The sequence below is a fragment of the Palaemon carinicauda genome, chromosome 25 (assembly GCF_036898095.1).
Source record: "Palaemon carinicauda isolate YSFRI2023 chromosome 25, ASM3689809v2, whole genome shotgun sequence".
NCBI classification, from domain to species: domain Eukaryota; kingdom Metazoa; phylum Arthropoda; class Malacostraca; order Decapoda; family Palaemonidae; genus Palaemon; species Palaemon carinicauda.
Genome location: NC_090749.1, coordinates 104,067,990 through 104,091,277, shown reverse-complemented (window position 1 = coordinate 104,091,277; position 23,288 = coordinate 104,067,990). Strand labels below are relative to the sequence as shown.

At 37.3% G+C, this 23,288-nt stretch overlaps 2 protein-coding genes across 3 annotated transcripts; both read right to left on the bottom strand.

The window, feature by feature from the left end:
* LOC137618785 (ras-related protein Rab-37-like) lies at positions 1-15,442 on the bottom strand. Of its 2 annotated transcripts, XM_068348979.1 has the most exons (7): positions 15,327-15,442; positions 9,875-10,934; positions 7,747-7,857; positions 6,660-6,768; positions 5,147-5,257; positions 3,750-3,891; positions 2-1,386 (listed from the first exon to the last, which is right to left on the bottom strand). In XM_068348979.1, exons 2-7 carry the CDS (start codon positions 10,463-10,465, stop codon positions 1,278-1,280), a joined length of 1,173 nt encoding a protein of 390 aa, XP_068205080.1. In that variant the 5' UTR covers positions 10,466-10,934; positions 15,327-15,442; the 3' UTR covers positions 2-1,277. The 2 variants fall into 2 exon arrangements, with proteins under 2 accessions (XP_068205081.1, XP_068205080.1); XM_068348980.1 differs by lacking the exon at positions 7,747-7,857 and having other exon boundaries at positions 1-1,386.
* A 6,352-nt stretch (positions 15,443-21,794) lies between these two features.
* On the bottom strand, positions 21,795-22,946 carry LOC137619183 (uncharacterized abhydrolase domain-containing protein DDB_G0269086-like). The gene has a single exon (XM_068349368.1). It carries the CDS (start codon positions 22,944-22,946, stop codon positions 21,795-21,797), a length of 1,152 nt encoding a protein of 383 aa, XP_068205469.1.
* Between the last annotated feature and the right edge of the window lie 342 nt (positions 22,947-23,288).

Genomic DNA, 23,288 nt, shown 5'->3' with positions numbered 1-23,288 from the left:
ATATATATATGATAAATTTTGCACATTTAAACGTGTTTTTCATATTTCAAATAAGCCATATATATTAACAAATTAAAGTCTGGATTCTCTTAACGTCCTCGGGATCAGAGCCCCAGGCGAAATCACTCAAAGACTATAACATCTGACCGGTTTCGAACCCTGGTCCAGGATACCTGTGTGACATTGACCATACCACTCAGTCACGAGGAAACATAAAAGTCAGTGACAATTCTTCTGTACATATACCTGTCGAATTCAGGTTTTTTGTACTTAGAATTGAAATCAACCCATTTTCACCATCGTAGCTAATTGGTAGGTTTGGGACTTGGCATTCGATTAATGATAAACGTATGCATAAAGTTTAAAAAAGAATAAAATAGTTTTTGCAAGCAAAGGTTAGGTCTTCGGCAGGTACAGATTAGCCAATTTTTTTTTACAGGGAAGTACTCAAGCTATGAAGAGAGAGAGAGAGAGAGAGAGAGAGAGAGAGAGAGAGAGAGAGAGATTAGGAATGTAGGGAAGAATAAGATTTGGCTATCAAGTTTTTATTTCTCTCTCTCTCTCTCTCTCTCTCTCTCTCTCTCTCTCTCTCTCTCTCTCTCTCTCTGCAAACTATACTAATATCCATTGCCTCAGGAAATGTAACTAACCTTTGGATATGTATATATGCATGTATGTGTACATGAATGAATTTAACTAGATGTGTACATGTAAACATACGTAAGGGAGGTCACATATAATCTATCCAAAATTAGGATCCAATGTGTCAATGTTTAACTAGATAATAAATTATAAACCCGGGTAAATTAACAAAGATAAGCTTGAATATATCAAGGATAAGTCTCTTTTCTTAGGGGTTATGAAAATCAGCACCATTGTTATTCTAATATACTCTTTTTCCAATGCTTAATACCAGTTCATTTCACGTCAGATCTCCTACTCTCTCAGACTACAGTCACTAACTTTAATTATATAAGCGTATTGTGGTGATGTCATTAACAATTTGTTGGCTGAAGTTAGTTAGTAAGAAGGGGTATTCATTCAGGCGTACGTACACACACACATACACACACATATACACATATACAAACATTCATATTAACACCTTTATAAACGCACCGCTCGAAGCCGAGCAGGAATCATCGTACATCGGGACATCCTCCGTAGAAGTGGTGACTCGTACGATAGCAATATAATCGTCGTACCCTGCAGGAGTAATCACTAGAGTTGTTGGTGTAGTTGCTGTGCTTGTAGTAGAGGTTGTTGTTGTTGTTGTGCTAGCCAACATTGCAATTGCAACTTTCGCCTCTGGCTTCCTGTCTCACGTAATCGGCAACGTTGAATTTGCGATCTGACGGGTTGTTCGATTTCCTGGCCTTCAGTTCCCTGAAAACGAGAATTATCAGATGATTTGTACGATGTCGGGCGAACAAGGTTTGGGATTCGGGAAAATTACAGTTTAATCTTGAAATATACATCATATAAACGTGTTTAAAGGCTACTCGTGAATGGCAGAGGCAAGGGACAGTGACATTTCCCTAGAGACTGATCAGATAAACATACTATCAGCGCCCAAGGCCCCCTCTCCACCCAAGCTTGGACCAGGAAGGGCCAGGCAATGATTGCTGACTCAGTAGGTAGACCTATAGGCTCCTTCAAAACTCCTATCCTTAATTTACAAGGATGACGAGGCTGCAGATACTAAAGGAACTAACAAATTTGAGTAGGACTCGAACCCTAGTCTGGCAATCAACAGGCAAGTATGTTACCAATACATCTCAGTTCCCTAAAAAACGAGAATTTTGAAATCATTTGTACGATGTCGGAATAGGGAGTGGGATGAACGATAATCACAATTTTCATTCTTAAAAATTCGTCATAGAAACATGACGTTCTGATAAAACAATAACACCGCGATTAAACCGTTGCTCTTTTAAACCAATATTCCGACCAGTTTTTTATTCCCTTTGATATCAACAAAGGCGGAAAACATCAAAGAGAAATTGTTTATTTTGAGGACCAGTCAACAAAACAAATGTTCCATTTCTCTTCGATTGTTTTCCTTTTTTGTATCGTTCACCTGACAGTGGAAAACGCAGCTTTAAAGTGGATGATAAAAATAGGGAAATGAATTAAACTATTTGAAAAGTTTGTTTCGTTTGTTGAAAAATCACAAAAATGAATGAAGTTGAGTCAAGTGTTCTATCCACGTTGTCAATAATGCTAATATAAGAGATGGTTCACCTAAGTCTCATCAGTGCATTTTAAACCCCGCTACGCATTCTGCGTCGCTCGCGCCTATCCTGCAAGCAATCTTGCGCTTGCTGGATATCGGAGACCTTCCATTCTGATGTCATTCAAACCATCTATTCAAACCTTTCTTGGCCTTCCTTTCTTCCTACCACATAGACAATTTATTAACCTATTGCTGTCCATTCTCTCCATATGACCAAGCCACCTCTTGAGACTCCAATCTGTCCTGTCACTTACAATAAACTATACAGCTTCTATATATCTCCACCATAAATGTTCTCTTAACTTAAATTATTTCTTCAATCACACCTAAACTGCTTTAACTAATCTACTTTCTTTTGATATATATATATATATATATATATATATATATATATATATATATATATATATATATATATATATATACCTTTAACACCGCGTTATGCAAAAGTTTCCCTCCACTTATCCTTGTTTTGGCTACTTGGACAGACAATCCAAGATTTTAAACAAAAAGCTTTTGTCTATATCCCCCTTCTAGAATCTCTAAGAGACGACAGAGTCACCAAGCTTACAATCCCTCAAGACAAGCTCTAGCTAAAGCCAACATCCAGACATCAATCTTCCGTCTACTTAATTTCCATCGCGATCTCTCCTACGAGAGTAAGGTCAATCAAATGATATCTATGTCCCTCAGTCATCATCTTACAATCCCTCAAGACATACTCTAGCTTTGACCAGCGTCCAGTCCCTTGAAACTAGCACTTACTAAAGCCAGTGACCAGTCCCTCGAGAAACTAGCTAAAACCAGAAACCATTCCCTCGATACAGGCCCTAGCTAAAGCCAGCAACCAGTCCCTAGTCGCTTGATACATGCCCTAGCTAAAGCCAGCATCCACTTCCTTAAGATACACCCTAACTAAAACAAGCAACCAGTCCCCAGGCCATTGTAACACGCCATAGCTAAAGCCAGCAATCAGTTTCTCAAGACACGTCCTAGCTAAAGCCGGCAACTAGTCCCCCAGTCCCTCGAAACATGCCCTACCTAAAGCCAGAATCCACTTCCTCAAGACAGGCTCTAGCTAAAACCAGCGTCCAGTCACTCGTAACACACATTAGCTAAAGCCAGCATCCACTTCCTCAAGACAACAGGACAAGCTCTAGCTAAAGCCAGCATCCATTTCTTCTACACACGCTCTAGCTAAAGCTAGCATCCATTTCCTCAAGACACCCCCAAGCTAAAGCCAGCGTCCAGGTACTCGAAACAGGCCCTAGCTAAAGCCAGCATCCACTTCCTCAATACACTCCCCAGCTAAAGCCATCGTCCAGTCACTCGAAACACACCTTAAAACCAGCATTCAGACATCAATCTTCCACCTACATAATATACAATCGCGATCTCTCCTACGAGAGGAGAGTCAAAACAAAGGTCTCTCCTCTTCCACCTACGTAATATACAATCGCGATCTCTCCTACGAGAGGAAAGTCAAAACAAAGGTCTCTCCTCTTCCACCTACCTGGCTACAGCCATGAAGGACAGGTCGACGTTGAGACCCGTCTTGGCTGAGGTTTCCATGAAGGCCACATTGTATTCCCTGGCCAGTCTCTCTCCGTCCTCTCTTCTTATGATCCTGTCGCCGTTCACGTCACATTTGTTACCTGACCGAGGAGAATTTCTTAGTGACATCATGACGTTTCAAAGGAAAAACTATTTGTTCAAAGATTCTGGTAAAGAAAACCCAAATAATTATAGTGATAGGTTCTTATATTTAATAGAAGTTATATAACTTAGTACTGTTATTATCCATCCGCTAACAGTTTGCAAGTAGCTGCCCCGTCAATCTTTACATGCAGTCTAATATATCAATTTAGTTCTTGAGAAGAATTTGCCCCATATTGCAAAGGGCACCTTTAGATCTAACTTGAAATTGAGTTTATTATTATAAATACCTCTGCCAAGGAGGTTATATTACCTGCATTTATTTATTTGTCTGTTAACAGGATTTCGTCAAAGTTTTTAGTTGGATCTTCACCAAATTTTAACAAAGGGACCCATTAAATTTTGGAGGTAAACTGGATTAAGATCGCTACTCTTGTTATTATAGTGAAGAGTTGATTTAATTTATTTATGGTCACCAGATGAAAAAGGGGCAAGCTTGGTCCGTATACATGAGCCAAATGTTGACAAGACAATCTTCATTGGCTGAGGTTTGAAATCTTTGATTACTCTTTTACTTGTTATTATGATTATTAATATCACAACTTACCTTCTTTCTACTTATTATTATTATTATTATTATTCTTATTCTTATTATTATTATTATCTACATATTAATACGATAGCGTGTGTGTTATTTATTTTGTGTGTCACGCTTTAAAGAAAACGGAAATAATTTCATGGTATACTCTTACATATTCACATTAAACTTTGATTACTTAACCAAAGCACACCTTATATAGTTTTCCCAATTTTGTCTTTAGCACATGACTCTTTTTTTAAATATTAGTCAAAATATTGAGTTCTATCAATTTCCATAACCTAGATTATAAAATTAATCTTGGGACATTTCATTCAAACATGTATAGGTTAGTGTAATTTGCACGGGTTCCGCTAGTTATTATTATTATGAAGATGTTGTTAAAGAACCTCTTCAATTGGCTATTAAATATTTCAGCTAGGTATCCATCATTCAAAAAAAGTACGTAAAAATTCTATTTCTATATTAAATTTGATATATGTTTTAGAAATTCTCCATGCTCTGTATAGAAAAGTTGAAAAGGCATTCAGTTTAAAGAGATGAAATGTAAAACTGGTAGTAGGCCTCAATTTCACCAGTTTTACATTTCATCGCTTTAAACTGAATTCCCTTTTAACTTTATTATTATTATTATTATTATCATTATCAGAACTTACCTATCAACATAATAACTACATCGTCCTGAGCGTATTCGTGTACTTCCGCGAGCCAAGCTCGCGTGTTGTCGAAGCTGTTTTTACTTGTGACGTCATAGAGTAATAGCAAAGCTGAAATAAAGGCAGACATTTTTAGTTAAGTTTATGTACATGAACACAAATTTCTGCACAAGTATACATACAAACACATGTACAAGTGTGCTAATATTTCGTGGGCGGAGCTTATACACCATCAGCTGAGGCGTGAGTGTCTTTGAGTGACAGGTCAAATAGCCAGGTGTCTTCTGTATGAACTAACCATGAATCTATCATTAAATCTTTTTATAAGGCAATCAAAGAAACGTAAGCTATATTAAAATCTATTGAGGGTATACTATACTGTATATATATATATATATATATATATATATATATATATATATATATATATATATATATGTATATATATATATATGTGTGTGTGTGTGTGTGTGTGTGTGTTTGAATTATATGATAGATAAAAATAAGAATAGACATTAGTACGTTTAGACCACTCGGCTGTTAAACAGTCTAATATTTACCCTTATTTCAATCAGACACAGGTTCGAATATTTGGCTGAGCAAGAATATTTATTATTAAAAGGAATTCCATATATATATATATATATATATATATATATATATATATATATATGTATATATACATACATACATATATATATATATATATATATATATATATATATATATATATATATGTATGTATACATATATATATATATATATATACATATATATATATATGTATATATATATATATATATATATATATATATATATATATATATATCACATACAGATTAAGGTAATTTTATCTTTGTTGAAACATTGGTTAATATTTTCCATTTTCTTAACAAATATCTTTACACCTAAATTTAAAATTTTAATACTGAGGTTATTTTCAAATATCAGTTTTATCTAAACTTAATTAATTTTGATAAATTACTCTTTTTCAATTGATTAAAAGACTGGTCATTGACAATAAACAGAAAGTGAGGAGTGTTGCCAGCTCTATGAAATTTCATTCTTGAGATTGCTGTCATTTGTTTATATTTCAATAGATTTGGCAACACAGCAAAACATCAAGGAAACATTACAATGTTCTCAAAATAACTATGTTTTTCTCTTCATTTTTATATGATTTTACATGAATTTAAGAGGCAACTATGAGATCATTTATGATAGAAACAATAGACACTCAATTGATTTTTTTTTCTGGAGATCATCACTCAAAAATTATGAGTTTATTTAATAAACTTCTTTTCGCAAATCATTAATCTTTGTTTGAATTAACATTTGAAGCCCAGATCAAAACATATCCAATTTTATGAAAAGCTAGATTGCCTTGGGAAAACAGAATAATCATTGAAGTTCTGGAGCCCACCTTTGCTAAAATTTGGCTAAGTGACATCACTTAGGAAACGCAGAGTTCTGTATAGAGTTCCGAACCAGATTAATCTAGCGACGGGCTTACCGTGAGCATCTCTGTAGTACGCGTGCGTCACGCTGCGGAATCTCTCCTGACCTGCCGTGTCCCAGATCTGCAGCTTGACCTTTGACCCGTCTACTGTCACAACCTTATTCTGAAATGAGTTTTTATTGAAGAGATTAAAGAGATAACCTGTCTTTTATGATTCAATGTTAATTTGTATCTAACATTGGCTACTAATGAGAGTATTTTTAGCAGAATTTATAAAAATAAATTTATATATCTATGATATTCATTTATGGCATATTTCAATATTTACTAAATGAAGCCTGTAGGATGAAAAGGTTTAATACGCCAGAAAGAAGTTTATGAACTTACGTACGTTGAGATTTTTAAACCTCGTTGACTTTTGCCTCTGAAAAATTTTCTTAAATATTCGTTATAAAGTGAGGATAAGAGTTTGCTACTAGAATGAGATGTAATTTACAATGAACACAGAGGTGACCTCACGCGAAACAGTATGGGAATTGTTAAGCGTAACCTAACCTAACCTAACCTGATTTAGAGGAGGACACAGCATCCTTTGCCCAAGGACGGAGAGATGAGATTCCCTCTCTTTAGTCCCGTAAACCTGCATAAACTTTTATAAGACAAGTATCCTATATATACTACTTCATACTAGTAAAAGATTGGCATATTCGCTGTGGCTCGAAATAAAGACATTCCGTCAATCAACTTACCTTGCATTATGGGAGTGAGATCAATTTATTTCCTATTTGTTAATCATGAGAAAGGTTAACCACTAATAAGGATGATAGATTTTTACCTCACACTGGAATCGAACCCAGTGCGTTTACTTCCATCATTGCAATATATCTGTCCTTAGCTGTGAGATAAAATTCAGATACTAGTTTTGTGAGATGAGGAAAGAAAATTCTGAGAAATATTTAAATAAATAGCATACATAAGGCAAATTCTAACACTGTATCAGGAAGTAAAATTTGCACCCAGCTTCTCAAACGACTGATTCCCCTGTAAGCGTCAACGTATGTACATATCTACATACAGACACACCTCCTAATTCTTGTAAATATCAGGCTTAGGGCAAACCACAACCCTCTTTCTACCTTACCCGGAAGTCGATGCCAACAGTGGAAATGAAAGACCCCGATAAGAAGGTGTTGTCTTTGAACCGCGTCAGGAGACAGGTCTTGCCGACGCAGGAGTCGCCGATAAGCATCACCTGAGGTCAGGGGGTCATAGTAGGTCATAGTAGGTCATAGCATTAATCTCGGGATTAGACAGATCGCCCGGGTTAGGTTTCGCGACCAGACTCGGAACGAGAAATAGGGAAGGAAGCAGAGGAGAGTTGGCAAGAAAGCACTGAAGAATTCTTAAATATACTGCCGTTGCAAATGCACGCACGTACAAACATATATGTGTATGTATATATACAAATACTAATGTGATGCGGTTATTAGTCCCACACGCTTACCTACAGTAGAGAGATTTTAAACAAATTATCCCTAACCGTATAAAGTATGAAGGGTGAAGTATCAAATTAGTATACAAGAAGCAGTCTTAATAGACTAATAAGAGGATGCCAAAGGATTTCGTTCAAAGGTGGGAAAGAAAAAGAACGAAAATTGTTGAGGAGTCTCTGGGGAATTTGGGGAAAATGACCAAACCATCAGGAAATATTTTCAGTAAAGGAATAAGAGAAGTATCGTAAGAATGAATAAAAATTGACTTTTTCTTTAGATGGTATTCCAATTCCATAGCCTCTTTTTCTTTTGTTTTTTAGAGAGAGAGAGAGAGAGAGAGAGAGAGAGAGAGAGAGAGAGAGAGAGAGAGAGAGAGAGAGAGAGAGAACATAAACAAGAAATCAAAGCGCAAAGTCCATTAAAATTTTGACCTTATGGAATAATGATTTGACCTAATATTGTGTCCCCGTAGTCGATGGCTTTATTCTTTGATCGAAGACTTCCCTCTCATTGCAATACCCTCTAATTAACTATGGGAAGGGGGTACCCCTTCCCTTCCACACCCTCCCCTTACCAATGTATTTCCAAGTAGCAATTAAACATAGGGTCTTAATATAACGAACCCGTCGAAATTCCCTTTGATTCGAGCGGGCGATGTCTAGTTCTGCGATAACAAAGAGTTGGAGTGTATTGTTTACTTGGTGGAGGCTTCAACAAACACTCAATAACAACTTAATTACAGAAGTCTTTTGTTTATATGGTTTTGTAAGGCTTGCTTTGTACTCTCGAGTGAGTCTCTTATCTTGGTTTCGCAATCAGAGCTGAGGGTCTGCTCCCATGGGAGCAAGTCCGTCCAATGAGATTTTAAGTTTTAAAAAGAGACATTCTCATTGGTGCAAACTCTTCCAATGTGATTTCAATTTTTGAAAAGAGACATTCTCATTAGTGCAGCCTTGTCCAATGAGATTTCCCTTCTTATAAAGAGACATTCTCATTGGTGCAGGTTCGACCAATGAGATTTCACCTTTTAAAAAGAGACATTCTCATTGGTGCAGGCTCATCCAATAAGATTTCACTTCTTAAATAAAGACATTCTCATTGGTGCAGGTTCGACCAATGAGATTTCACCTTTTAAAAAGAGACATTCTCATTGGTGCAGGTTCGTCCAATGAGATTTCACTTCTTAAATAGAGACATTCTCAATGGTACAGGCTCATCCAATGGTATTTCACACCTCTAAATGACGTCAGTGATAAACATCTTTGGTTTTTATGTTCTTAAGTTATGCCAAAACTGGATAGTTGTTGGGGAAATCTACTCGATTACTTAATATTTTATTTCCGGTGTATCTCATTATCACGAGAAGGTTTTCTTTACATTCTTATAATAGAAATGAAGCGCAATTAAGAATTTGTAAACGGGATAGTGACTGGTTTGGTGTGAAAAGTGCACTAACTCAAGAACGTTATCCATTTACAAGCCTAAAGTAAATATGCTTATGTTGGAAAAAAAAAAACGGTAGCAGTATGAAAAGATTCTTCAGAAAGTTATTTTTAGAATAAGAAAATTTAGTTGTTTAAAATTTCTCGAAGTGATGTAATTATCATAAAAAAAAACTTTATAATACTTTGATAATGAAATAATTAAATTTACAAGGAAAATGATCAATAATACACAAATGCTATGAAAGATTAACATGTTATTTCAAAGGCAATAAAACTAGCCCTTTAAATCTCATTGATTTTTGAGACAATAATATTCCTATTCCAGTCTCACCTTGAAACTGAGGTCATAAGGCTCGAACTTTGATCCACGACGGATGCTGTGCTTCTGCCAGTCCCCGCGATCATCCTGGAACTGTACGAAGGTGGGAGCCCCGTTATTGTTGTTCCTCGACCATTTCCTCTCGCGATCTGGGTCACTATCCCTCCGGCTGAAGCTCCGCACCTTCCGGAAGCTCTGTGCCAGATTCCTCTTCAGAGTGACAGTGTTGAACAGGCCTTCATCAGCCGGGGAAGTTGTCGAGTCTACATCCTCTTCTTCATCCTCGGGAATCTTGTAGCTAACAGGCTGGCTGCAAGACCTCCCATTCAGTGCGGAGACGTCGATGTGGGCATCGTAGCCATTATGGCTGGAGCTTTCCAGGTTAACCAAGGAGTACCTCTTTGGGTGAGGCTCTCTTCGCCCGCTGCTCAGTGACTTGGCTCGTCTGAGATTCACGCTCTTCGGAATGTCAGAGTCACTGTTAAGCGTGATGACGCCGTTTTGGGAAGACATCTGAGGCCTCCTGAAGTCCAGGGAGTTCCTCCTCTGGCGGTCTTCAGAAAGACTGTGGCCATTTGTAGTTCCGTTAACCTCGGCACTCATCTTCAAGGTTGAAAAGGGCTCTAAACTTTGATGTACAGTACAGGCTCCTGGACTTTCAGAGTTTAGAGAATCTACACTTAAAAAAGCCAAACAGATTCTGAATATCAGTTGCTAACCCAAAGGGACGATTGATACGTTACTTGAAAAATCAATTTGATGCATCGTTACGGTCGAAAAACAATCGCAAACAACTGTCCTTGAAGGATTCCTTTAATGATCATTCAGATTTAGATGAATGTTTTTTTTTTGGAGTCTCCAAGGGACCAGATATCTAAATTTTCTTCTTCTTCATCGCGATGAAGCGTCTTGTTTCAACGTTCCATAAACACAATAAAATTGTATATGTTTACCTTGCTTCTCCTGGCAAAACAAACGACGGATTGATCAATTCGTAATGAATATGGAATTACGACTAATTTAAATATTTTCTTTAATCACTAGAAGAACACATTACAGCTACAGTTATCTCCTGAAAATGAAAATGCCAAGATACAAATAAGATTTATAACTTTGAAGGGTCATAGCCAATCAGCTGTTTAGCACAATTACGAAAATACTCTCTTGTACAAATGACATCACTTTCACGGCATCATAAAGTTAATAAATGAACTACTATGTTTTGTTTCTTTGTGTAATTCAGTTACTATCTTCCTCTTTACATTTCCAAGATAATAACTGATAATAAAGAACTCAATGAAGACTCTTATCATTTTTCCAATCTTTTTTACAAAATTACAGAAGTAACCATCAAAGAATTTTTTAAGCAAAGATATTTTGACGCGGGCTTTGAAACACCATCTTTGAGGCTTTGAACTCTTTATGATTACATCCAAACGATGATAAGTGACTATGAACACTTGTCTCCGGTTGAAGTACTTCAACTACGTTTGCATTTTTTTAAGGGATGTGTTATTACATATGTAAATAGTCTATGTATTCTTATTTTCTCCTGATTTTTTTTGTGGTCTTTTCTTTGACAGACCAATAGGATATGGATTTTTGATGAAGATCTGATATTGAACAAGGATAAAAAATAAAATGATTTGTAATTAACAAACTTTCATAAATGATTAACATGTAATATTGATAAAGAATTATCAATCGTTGATAATTTGTCAAATAAAAGGGATGGGAATATAAAAGTAAGGGGTAATGTTAACGTTATGTTATGTAAGGTAATGTAAAATTAACCTTGACGGTGTCAAGGACGTTGCTTACATAAATTTGTGGGTAGGATCTAAAGAGCTACTCAAGATTTATCGTAGTTACTCTTCAATCCGAGTAAGGACTTCCATTTTCTATATGCTAATCATGTCTAAAGGAAACAAATGAATGTTATTGTATATGTATATACTGTATATGTGAAGTTGCTAGGCCCTCTCCTATATAGAGCTGGGACGATTTGTTCGCGACCGAATGGTATCAAGCACTCGCGACCGAATGGTATCAAGCATTCGCGACTGAATGGTATCAAGCACTTGCGACCGAATGGTATTAAACATGGCAGTAAATATAAACAGCCTGGCTAATAAACCACTAGACAAATATCTCTTTAACTCCTTTGGGGTGCAAGAAAACGAACCATGCTCATTCTCACTGATAACCCCAGGTGGTGGCCTACTTGCATCGTTCTGCTTGGCGTTCCGCTGGGCGGGAGATTAAGACCCGCTATAGATCGATACTTTCTATTAGAGTCTGTAACCTCACCATCCTTGTGAGCTAAGGATGTGGGGGGAGGGAGCCTAAAAGTCTATCTACTGAGGCATCACCAGGCATTGCCTGGCCCTCCCTGGTCCTAGCTTGGGTAGAGAGAGGACCTGGATGCTGATCATAAAGAATTTTAATTGTCCATTACTTCTCTTGTAGATTATTTCCTTATCTCCTTTTCTCACTGGGCTATTTTTCCATGTTGGAGCCCTTTGGATGATAGCATTCTGCTTTTCCAGCTAGGGTTGTAGCTTAGTTAATCATCAACATCATCATCTCCTCCTACCATTATTGACACTAAGGGCCTCGGCTAGATTTCGCCAGTCGTCTGTACTTCTCCATTCATCATTTTCTACTTCACGCTTCATAGTCCTCAGCCATGTAGGCCTGGGTCTTCCTACTCTTCTAGTGCCTAGCTGAACGTTCGGTGAACTAATCTCCCTTGGGGAGTGCGATGAGCATGCCCAAACCATCTCCATCTACCCCTCTTTGTTTATCATTTTTTACACTGCATCTTTCAGCATAACCATAGCTTAGCTAATAATAATAATAATAATAATAATAACAATATGGTCAGTCTCTAGGGGACTGCCATTATCCCTTTTCCTCTGCCATTCATTAGTCACCTTTAAAATGTTTCTTTTAACACCAAGATCATTCTCACTGCCATTTCGTGTTAACTTTAGCCTTGTATAATGTAGTAAACAAACACCCATTCATTTAGTGCGACACCTCTCAGACAGGATGTCACATCCTTAAGGAATTTCCAACGTGACGTTACATTCATTTTCTGAGTAATTTGACAAAGGGGTCATCAGGTTCGGTGGTAGACTGACAACAGTTGTCATGATGTTGTAGAGACATCAACAGATTTTGCAATGATAAGTCTTGTTTTTTCAACATGAAATTTAGCAAAGTTATTACTTTCATAACTAGAAATGATGCAATGATAATAATATAATAATTATCAGTATTCAATAGCATTTTCGTTATATATTATCATTATTATTTTCATTTTTGGCTTTGATAATATTCAAACAGACTTAAATAGTATATCTATCCATCCATCTATCTATCTATCTATCTATCTTTACCTATTTACCCATCTATCTACTGTATTTATACTTAGCTAGCATACCATCACACCTACTTACTCTTTCTGCAGAGCACATGTGCGATTCCTCCGCAGATGTGTCACTAATGACTCCCACACACCTGTGCCATGACAGGTGTGTGTGAAAAAGGACCAGTGACTGACTACCTGACCTCATTTACAAAAAAATTCAGGAAGAAGGTTTCGACCCATTGTTGAGTCTGAGGGAAACTCGACCCTATGTTGAGTTGCGATGAAACCTGACCTCATGAGGAGTAAGGGTGAAACTCGACCCTATGTTGAGTTACGATGAAACCTGACCTCACGAGGAGTACAGGTGAAACTCGACCCTATGTTGAGTTACGATGAAACCTGACCTCATGAGGAGTGCGGGTGAAACTCGACCCTATGTTGAGTTACGACGAAACCTGCCCTCATGAGGAGTACGGGTGAAACTCGACCGTATGTCTGATCCGAATGAAACTTGGCGCTTTGTTGAATCAGAATGAAACTCGGCACTATGTTGGGTCACAATGAAACTTGACCCTATGTTGAGTCAGGGTGAAACTCGACCCTATATTTATTCAGGGTGACACTCCACCTTATGTTGGGTCAGTATGTAACTCGACCCTATGTTGGATCAGAAGGAAATTGGTCCTATGTTGGGTTGGTATGCAACTCTACTCTTTGCTGGATCAGAAGGAAACTGACCCTATGTTGGGTCAGTATGCAACTCTACTCTATGTTGGGTCAGTATTAAACTCTACCTTATGTTGGGTCAATATTAAATTCAGCCCTATGCTGGGTCAGATGGCAACTCGACCTTATGTTGGGTCAGATAGAAACTCGGCCCTATGTTGGGTCAGATGGAAACTCTACCTTATGTTGGGTCAATATTAAATTCAGCCCTATGCTGGGTCAGATGGCAACTCGACCTTATGTTGGGTCAGATAGAAACTCGGCCCTATGTTGGGTCAGATAGAAACTCGGCCCTATGTTGGGTCAAAAGGAAACTCGATCCTACATTAGGTCAGAATGAAACTCGACCTTTGGATCAGAATGATACTCGGCCCTATGTTAGATCTGAATGAAATTTGACCCTAAATTTGCAGATATAATTTAAGAATTACATTTAATTCTCTTAAAATGACTTATCGTAATGTAATTCTTTTATCAAATGACCTTATCATAACAGGAAATCTTTGAAAGAGGCTTGGCACCTGATAAAGGCGATAAGGACTTATTTCTTATCACGAGATCTTGACTTCTCAAGCAAAACACTACTTGAACAACTGATAATTTGTCTTATTTTACCCTAATTACGTAAATTAAATGTTAATTACCTCTAGAATTTTCTCATCGCTTCTGTAGTGTTATATTTACACTGTTCATTGCCTGTCATTACTTATATAAACATAGATATAAACAAAGTTTAACTATAAATTGAACACATCCAAATGGCAACATCTATTGTGTTGATCGGATCGTCGTACCAAAAGAAAAAGAATCATCGTACATAGATTAAATCATCGTACAAGAGTGTGAATAGTCGTAAACAAAAAAATAAAAAGAGAGATAGTTCCAATATTAAATCACTTCTTCAGACACTTCAGTGACCGCTTCCCTTCTTCGATAAGTGAAGTGTCTTGATTTGGTTCACTTCTTTTCACTTCTAATCGCGACACAGGAAACGGGGGAGGGGGAGAGATAACACTTCACACTTTATCACGAGGGATTAACATTAATCCCCAAAATAGGGTAATAAATTAGTATTATTCGGTCGTTAATTCATTTCCTTATTGATTTTAAAGTTTATATAATACTTTTTGGCTTTAATAAACTTCTAAAAGTCGTTTTAAATCAGTTTTTTTTCATGGGACTTTTTTCAACAACAATAATCAACATCAACTTTAATAAAAACAAATCCACACTTTAGAAATAAACTAACTTCACAAACCACCGAATACACACACTGTGAATCCAAAAGCAACTAAAATATACACAGCAAATATACACAGCCAATATACACAGTTAATATACACAGCAAGTATACAATTATACCAAACGTTAATGAAAATGGCCAAAGTCGAGGCACACATAACGGTGCCACACACGAACTCTGACACAGTTTGAGAGAGAATGACGATGGCGTATCAAACGTGGCTGGCACACCTTCCTCTCTCTCTCTCTTCCTCTCTCTTCTCTCTCTCTCTCTCTCTCTCTCTCTCTCTCTCTCTCTCTCTCTCTCTCTCTTAACTTGTTGACAGTCGTCCGTGGTGGTTTTGATAATTAGCTATTGGGTTTTTCTCTGTCGCATCCTTTGTAAATATTGTTGCATTCAAGCGACGAGATGCTTGATTGTGCGTTGGACGAGAGCGTGCATGCTGGGGTTGATGTTGCTTTGAGAGAGAGAGAGAGAGAGAGAGAGAGAGAGAGAGAGAGAGAGATGAGAATTGTTAGATAAGATTCCATAGTTATTTATATGTATAATACTGATATGAAGAAGGTAAAACTCACATACATATATACAATATATACATATATGTATAAACAATATATATACATATATGTATAAACAATATATATATATATATATATATATATATATATATATATATATATGTATATATATATATATATATATATATATATATATATATAAAATTAAGTCATTAAACACGACAAAAGTACTCTATGTCAGTCAAGTGCTTGGGGGGGAGAGAGAGAGAGAGAGAGAGAGAGAGAGAGAGAGAGAGAGAGAGAGAGAGAGAGAGAGAGAAGTTGTCCTCATGTCACGGAGTTTCTTTTCCTGCAACTATCAGACTGTGGACCGGTGTCCACGCCTTGTCCTTTACGCTCCTTCAGATATTCGAAACCATCATGTTAATCATCAAAGGGCCTCAGTTAGATTTCGCAACTCGTCTCTACATGGGCTTTTAACTCAATACTTCTCCATTCATCCTCTCCTACTTCGCGCTTCATAGTCCTCAGCCATGTAGGCCTGTATCTTCCCAACTCTTCTGGTTCCTTGTGGAGCCCACTTGAAAGTTTGGTGAGCTAATCTCTCTTGGGGAATGCGAAGAGCACGCCCAAACCATCTTCATCTACCCCTCATCATGATCTCATCCACATATGGCACTCGAGTAATGTCTCTTGTGATTTAATTTCTAATCCTGTCCCGCCATTTAACTCCCAATATCCTTCTGAGGGCTTTGTTCTCAAATCTACTAAATCTATTAGACATTGTTTCATTGTCATACCACGACTCATGTCCATACAGTAACACAGATCTTACTAAACTGATATATAGTCTGATTTTTATATGTAATTTAAGGCGATTTGATTTCTAAATTTTACTTAACCTAGCCATTGTCTGATTTGCTTTTTTTTAATCTTTCATTAAACTCCAATTCTAAAGATCCTTTTTTAGAGGTCATAGTTCCTATATATTTGAAGGATTCTACCTCATTAATCCTTTCTCCTTCCAATGATATTTCATCTTCCACTGCATATTCCGTTTTCATCATCTATGTCTTTCTTCTTTTATCTTGAGCCCAGCCTCCTGTGATATTTCATGAATTCTGGTAAGCAAGCTTTGCAAGTCGTATGGTGTTCTGCTAAATAGACAGCATCATCAGCATACTCTAGGTCAGCTAATTTCCTGTTACCAATCCAGTCCAATCCTTCTCCACCATCCCCAACTGTTCTATGCATTACAAAATCCATGAGGGGGATAAACAACATAGGTGACAACACATTCCTTTGGAGTACTCTGCCGTTCACTGTTAATTCATTTGATAGAACTCCACTAACATTAAATTTTCACTTGATATGTTCATGAACAGACTTAATCAAGTTTACATATTTAAGGGGAACTCCATAATAACGCAAGACTCTCCACAAATTTTGCCAATGCACACTATCAAAAGTTTTTTCATAGTCCACAAATGCTATCAAGTGTGGATGTCTACATTCTACACATTGCTGTACCACATGTCTCAAAATGAAAATTTGGTCAGTACAACTTCTACCTTTTCAAAATCCTGCTTGTTCATCTCCGAGTTTTCATCAATCTTTTTCACCAGTCTCTTTAGAATAAGAACCAATAATCTTACTCTTCTGTAACCAAATATCCGAGAGCGAGATATTACACCTTGATGGCTGTGTCCCATCATTGCGAACATCTGAGTAATTTTCCCTCAGATGTTTACAATGATGGGACATCTAGTGGCCATTACAAGCAAGTGGGTGCCTGGTTACTGCATAGGCATTACAAGAAAGCATACGCTGTGTACTCGCAATTTGCGACTGCTCTACTCCCCGTGTAGCCAATAAAAGCAAGGGTGTACAGTACCTATCTAGACACTATGTAGCTAATACAAGCTAGTTGGTATCCGTCTACTCACTTTGCAGCCCTTATAAGCTAGTTGGTATCCGTCTACTCACTTTGCAGCCCTTATAAGCTAGTTGGTATCCGTCTACTCACTTTGCAGCCCTTATAAGCTAGTTGGTATCCGTCTACTCACTTTGCAGCCCTTATAAGCTAGTTGGTATCCGTCTACTCACTTTGCAGCCCGTACAAGCTAGTTGGTATTCGTCTACTCACCGTGTAGCCCATACAAGCTAGTTGGTATTCGTCTACTCACCATGTAGCCCATACAAGCTAGTTGGTATTCGTCTACTCACCATGTAGCCCATACAAGCTAGTTGGTATTCGTCTACTCACCATGTAACCCATACAAGCTAGTTGGTATTCGTCTACTCACCGCATAGCCCATACAAGCTAGTTGGCATTCGTCTACTCACCATGTAGCCCATACAAGCTAGTTGGCATTCGTCTACTCACCATGTAGCCCATACAAGCTAGTTGGCATTCGTCTACTCATCATGTAGCCCATACAAGCTAGTTGGCATTCGTCTACTCATCATGTAGCCCATACAAGCTAGTTGGCATTCGTCTACTCATCATGTAGCCCATACAAGCTAGTTGGTATCCGTTTACTCACAGCATAACCCATACAAGCTATTTGATACCTGTCTACTCACTGCATAGCCCATACAAGCTAGTTGGAATTCGTCTACTCACCATGTAGGCCATACAAGCTAGTTGATACCTGTCTACTCACCGCATAGCCCATACAAGCTAGTTGGCATTCGTCTACTCACCATGTAGCCCATACAGGCTAGTTGGTATCCGTTTACTCACTGCATAGCCCATACAAGCTATTTGGTACCTGTCTACTCACCACATAGCCAATAGAAGCAAGTTAATACCAGTTAAGTTGGCACCTTTCAATTCACTGTGCAATCACTACAAGAAAACTGGCATCTGCCTCTACTCACCGTGAACCCGATGCCGACCGTGGCAGAGAAGGTCCCCGGTTGAAACTTTCCCGTATCGAACTGCACCAACAGGGAGGTCTTCCCCACTCCGGAATCGCCAAGCAAGATGGTCTGGAATTGGATAATCTTTATTTTACTTCCCCTTGTAAATCATTAATCGCAGTAATGCCAGTTAGTCTAAGATAGAAAAGAGAAAGGTTGGAAAGTTAACAGCATGCCAGATGTGTTACCTCCACCAAGGAAGTTAGGAAATGATCTGCCTTTATTTATTTATCTATCTGCTTGTCAAACCCACCAGTCAAATTTTCACCAAATTCTAACAACTGATAGGCTCCAGAAGAATCCATTACATTTTGGAGGTGAGCCGGATCAAGGTTGCCAGTCTGGTTATTATTGTAATTATTAAACAGTAGGGCCATTCACGGTCAACATATGAAAGAGGGACAGCTTGGTCCGTAGACTTGAGTCAAATGTTGACAATCTTCACTGGCATAGATCTGAAATCTATGATTACTCTTGTTTTATTTGCCTCTATATTCTATCATCAGAGAGCAAGTCAGGCTGACATGTTTGGTCAAAGATTAGTAAATTTAGTTCCATGATTGTGTGAAAACAGGCTGGTGACTTAGAGCATGAGTTATTCACTTAATTTCTTCACATTTGGTGAACTTTGTAACCGGTAGTAACGACTGTTCATTTGCAGAGGATCTTCGAAAGAGATAACGATGTACATATTTGCTTTGTGTTTTGCAACGTGGCGCTGGACTCGCTTCTGAGTTGTGGCACCCTATTGAAAACGTCCTTTTCTGGCAATCTATTAGATCGTCGTTTGAGACCCGCTTAAGGTCAATAGTTTCTTGTAGTGTCTGAAACCTTGCCATTATTGTGACCCGGGGGGGAACCTATACAGGTCTACCTGCCGAGTCATCAGCAGCAGCCATTGCTTGGCCCTCCCTGATCCTATCTTGATGGAGAGGGGTCTAAAGGCGCTGATCATATGTATATATGATCAGTCTCTAGGGCAATACCTTGTCCCTTGCCTCTGCATATCATAAGAGAACTTTAAACCTTTAAACCTTTATTGCCGTTTGGATAATCTATTCTTCTGTCCTTCACCGTGTTCGTCTACGCGAATGTAGCAAAATGAAGCTCACCTTTAGCCCATCATCTAAAACTTTGCAAACAAACAGGGAAACAAACAAACCTCTTTCTAAGCGAGTGGATTCCTACGAGGACAGTCTACTCTAGGTAAACCAGAGTTACCTGGTCCTTGGATGGCACACCTGGTTCCGTTGCGCACAAGTGCCAGGTAAATCACTTGTTTTCTTCTGTGATTAGATATTCATGTTGTATTTAAGTGTACAGGATATGTTCACTGAACCTTATAAAGGAAAGAGATATTAGAGTACATGGTGTTTCTACAAATGACTTCTTGTAAGACTTAAAAATAAATTTTTTAGTCTTACATTAGCGACTGTTCTTATCTTGTAATTCTTCTTCTCCCCAACAAAGATTCTCAGAAGAAAACTTCAAAATTGGCAGTAAAAATCTCCATGACAAAGAACAAAAGTTCCATAAGACCACCTGAATTAATGTAACATTCAATATTCAACCAGGTATACAACCTAACATACCTGTTAATGCTGTTATATAAACAAATATTGCTTCTCTATACATTGTGTCTATGGGCAATAAACTCCAACAAGACATGTGATCTTGAAGACTATTCAGAATAATAAAATGCATTTGATTTATCGTTTTTAACAGGCTATTGTAACCGTTCATATAAATTTCTTTGTTTCCTTTTTGCTAATCATAAAATGATGCAGAAAATTACGTTGAGATTTGCATAAGAATTAGCCAATCTAAGCCAGGACTAAGGACCAATCAGGGTGGAGATTCGGGGAAAGTAAATAAGAATTACTGATCACGTTTGCATCACGTTTCATTTAATACGTGGAACCACATATGGCATTTCAGAAGTTGACATATATCACTTGCAATTAAAATAAAAAAATTTATTATTATTAATATTATTATTATTATTATTATTAGCGAAGCTACAACCCTAGTTGGAAAAGCAAGACGCTATTAGCCAAAGGGCTCTAACAGAGAAAAATAGCCCTGTGAGGAAAGGAAATAAGGAAATAAATAAACGATATGAGAAATAATGAACTATTAGAATAAAATGTTTTAAAAACATTAACATCAAAACATATACTTTATATATGAACTATAAAAATATTTATATAAGTCTGTTCAACTTTGGAAGTTCTACTGATTCAACTACCCGATTAGGAAGATCATTCCAAAACTTGGTCACAGCTGGAATAAAACTTCTAGAGATTGGACTAATTTCAACATTTTTTTCCTTATTACTCAACAAATAAGGAACGAAATATTTATTTTGTCTCTTCTATTTCCAATTTCTAGCTTTTGCAAATCTATAAACACCAATGAAACTGAATCTTTAATAGAAAAAAATTAAAAAATAAAATATCTTCGATACCTGTTGTATTCAACCTTAATTTTTCTCTTTCTCTCCTACTCATTATCATCTATTTCTCTTACTGATCCTTCTTCATTAATCGAAGTTCACCATCACATACCGAAAATCACCAAGAATCGAAGGATGGAAGAGATAAACAACGATTAGGAGAGAGAGAGAGAGAGAGAGAGAGAGAGAGAGAGAGAGAGAGAGAGAGAGAGAGAGAGAATAAATCTAAAGGCATTAATGCTGGAAATACTATTTAGGAGAGAGAGAGAGAGAGAGAGAGAGAGAGAGAGAGAGAGAGAGAGAGAGAGAGAGACGCTTTCAGATATCCACAAATCGTTTAGGGATGAAGTTGCTACCCACACAACCTAAACACCAAATAGAACGAGAACGATACCCAAGCTCCTACCAAACGTCAGCCCAGTCTACCAACTACCAGGTACCTTCAAAGATTCGGAGGACAGAATTCAATCCCTTAGCTAATTCTGAGCTGGAAAAGATAGATGATGGACAGAGCAGGTTTGGTGAGGTGGAATGTGGAGGCGACTGGAAACTAAAGTTGCCTTGCTATTCGTCATTTGTTTTGCTAGGAATTGGTTCAATCGCTTCTTCTTCTTCTTTCCTTCCTTCCTTCTCCTTCCTGGAAAGTCCTCGAGTATCGTTTCAGTTTAAATGTTTTTATTTTGGAATTTCTAAACGTTTGATTTGATCTTTCGTTTTTCTTGTAGTTTTGTAGTGTACGTAGCTTTGATCTTTCCTTTATCTTGTAGTTTTGTAGTGTACGTAGCTTTGATCTTTCCTTTATCTTGTAGTTTTGTAGTGTACGTAGCTTTGATCTTTCCTTTATCTTGTAGTTTTGCAGTGTACGTAGCTTTGATCTTTCCTTTATCTTGTAGTTTTGCAGTGTACGTAGCTTTGATCTTTCCTTTATCTTGTAGTTTTGCAGTGTACGTAGCTTTGATCTTTCCTTTATCTTGTAGTTTTGCAGTGTACGTAGCTTTGATCTTTCCTTTATCTTGTAGTTTTGCAGTGTACGTAGCTTTGATCTTTCCTTTATCTTGTAGTTTTGCAGTGTACGTAGCTTTGATCTTTCCTTTATCTTGTAGTTTTGCAGTGTACGTAGCTTTGATCTTTCCTTTATCTTGTAGTTTTGCAGTGTACGTAGCTTTGATCTTTCCTTTATCTTGTAGTTTTGCAGTGTACGTAGCTTTGATCTTTCCTTTATCTTGTAGTTTTGCAGTGTACGTAGCTTTGATCTTTCCTTTATCTTGTAGTTTTGCAGTGTACGTAGCTTTGATCTTTCGTTTTTCTTGTAGTTTTGCAGTGTACGTAGCTTTGATCTTTCGTTTTTCTTGTAGTTTTGTAGTGTACGTAGCTTTGATCTTTCCTTTATCTTGTAGTTTTGTAGTGTACGTAGCTTTGATCTTTCCTTTATCTTGTAGTTTTGCAGTGTACGTAGCTTTGATCTTTCGTTTTTCTTGTAGTTTTGCAGTGTACGTAGCTTTGATCTTTCCTTTATCTTGTAGTTTTGCATTGTACGTAGCTTTGATCTTTCGTTTTTCTTGTAGTTTTGCAGTGTACGTAGCTTTGATCTTTCCTTTATCTTGTAGTTTTGCAGTGTACGTAGCTTTGATCTTTCGTTTTTCTTGTAGTTTTGCAGTGTACGTAGCTTTGATCTTTCCTTTATCTTGTAGTTTTGCAGTGTACGTAGCTTTGATCTTTCCTTTATCTTGTAGTTTTGCAGTGTACGTAGCTTTGATCTTTCCTTTATCTTGTAGTTTTGTAGTGTACGTAGCTTTGATCTTTCCTTTATCTTGTAGATTTGTAGAGTAATCTTTGTACATACTACCAGGTAAGTCCCAATATTTCCTGCTTTAATCTTTGAGAATCTAAGGTACATAAGTTGGTAATAGATTGAGCAATTTACCTGTTTTATATGTTTCACACAGACACACCATCAGCAGTACTTTAACAAACCTGACATAACTTGCACCATTAGTTTATTTTTTTGTCTTTTCCTGGTGTTTATAATGGATAGACACTATCCCTCTAGCGTTCAAAGATCGAAGATAGTTTTTCTCCGGATGAACTGTCCTCCAGATAGTCTTCAGAATACTGGAAAAATGCATTTAAGTTTCTCCATTTATTATTTGGTGTCGACACCTGTTTCGAATCACCTCGTGGCT

Bases quoted from the DNA above. Each gene is read 5' to 3' on its own strand.
- LOC137619183 (XM_068349368.1), bottom strand. From the start codon at position 22,946: ATGTACAAAGATTACTCTACAAATCTACAAGATAAAGGAAAGATCAAA.
- LOC137618785 (XM_068348979.1), bottom strand. From the start codon at position 10,465: ATGAGTGCCGAGGTTAACGGAACTACAAATGGCCACAGTCTTTCTGAA. The intron at 3,892-5,146 runs GTAAGTTCTGAT...CTCCTCGGTCAG, and splicing joins TGTAGTTATTATGTTGATAG to GTAACAAATGTGACGTGAAC. The intron at 1,387-3,749 runs GTAGGTGGAAGA...TCTCGTTTTCAG, and splicing joins TCCTTCATGGCTGTAGCCAG to GGAACTGAAGGCCAGGAAAT.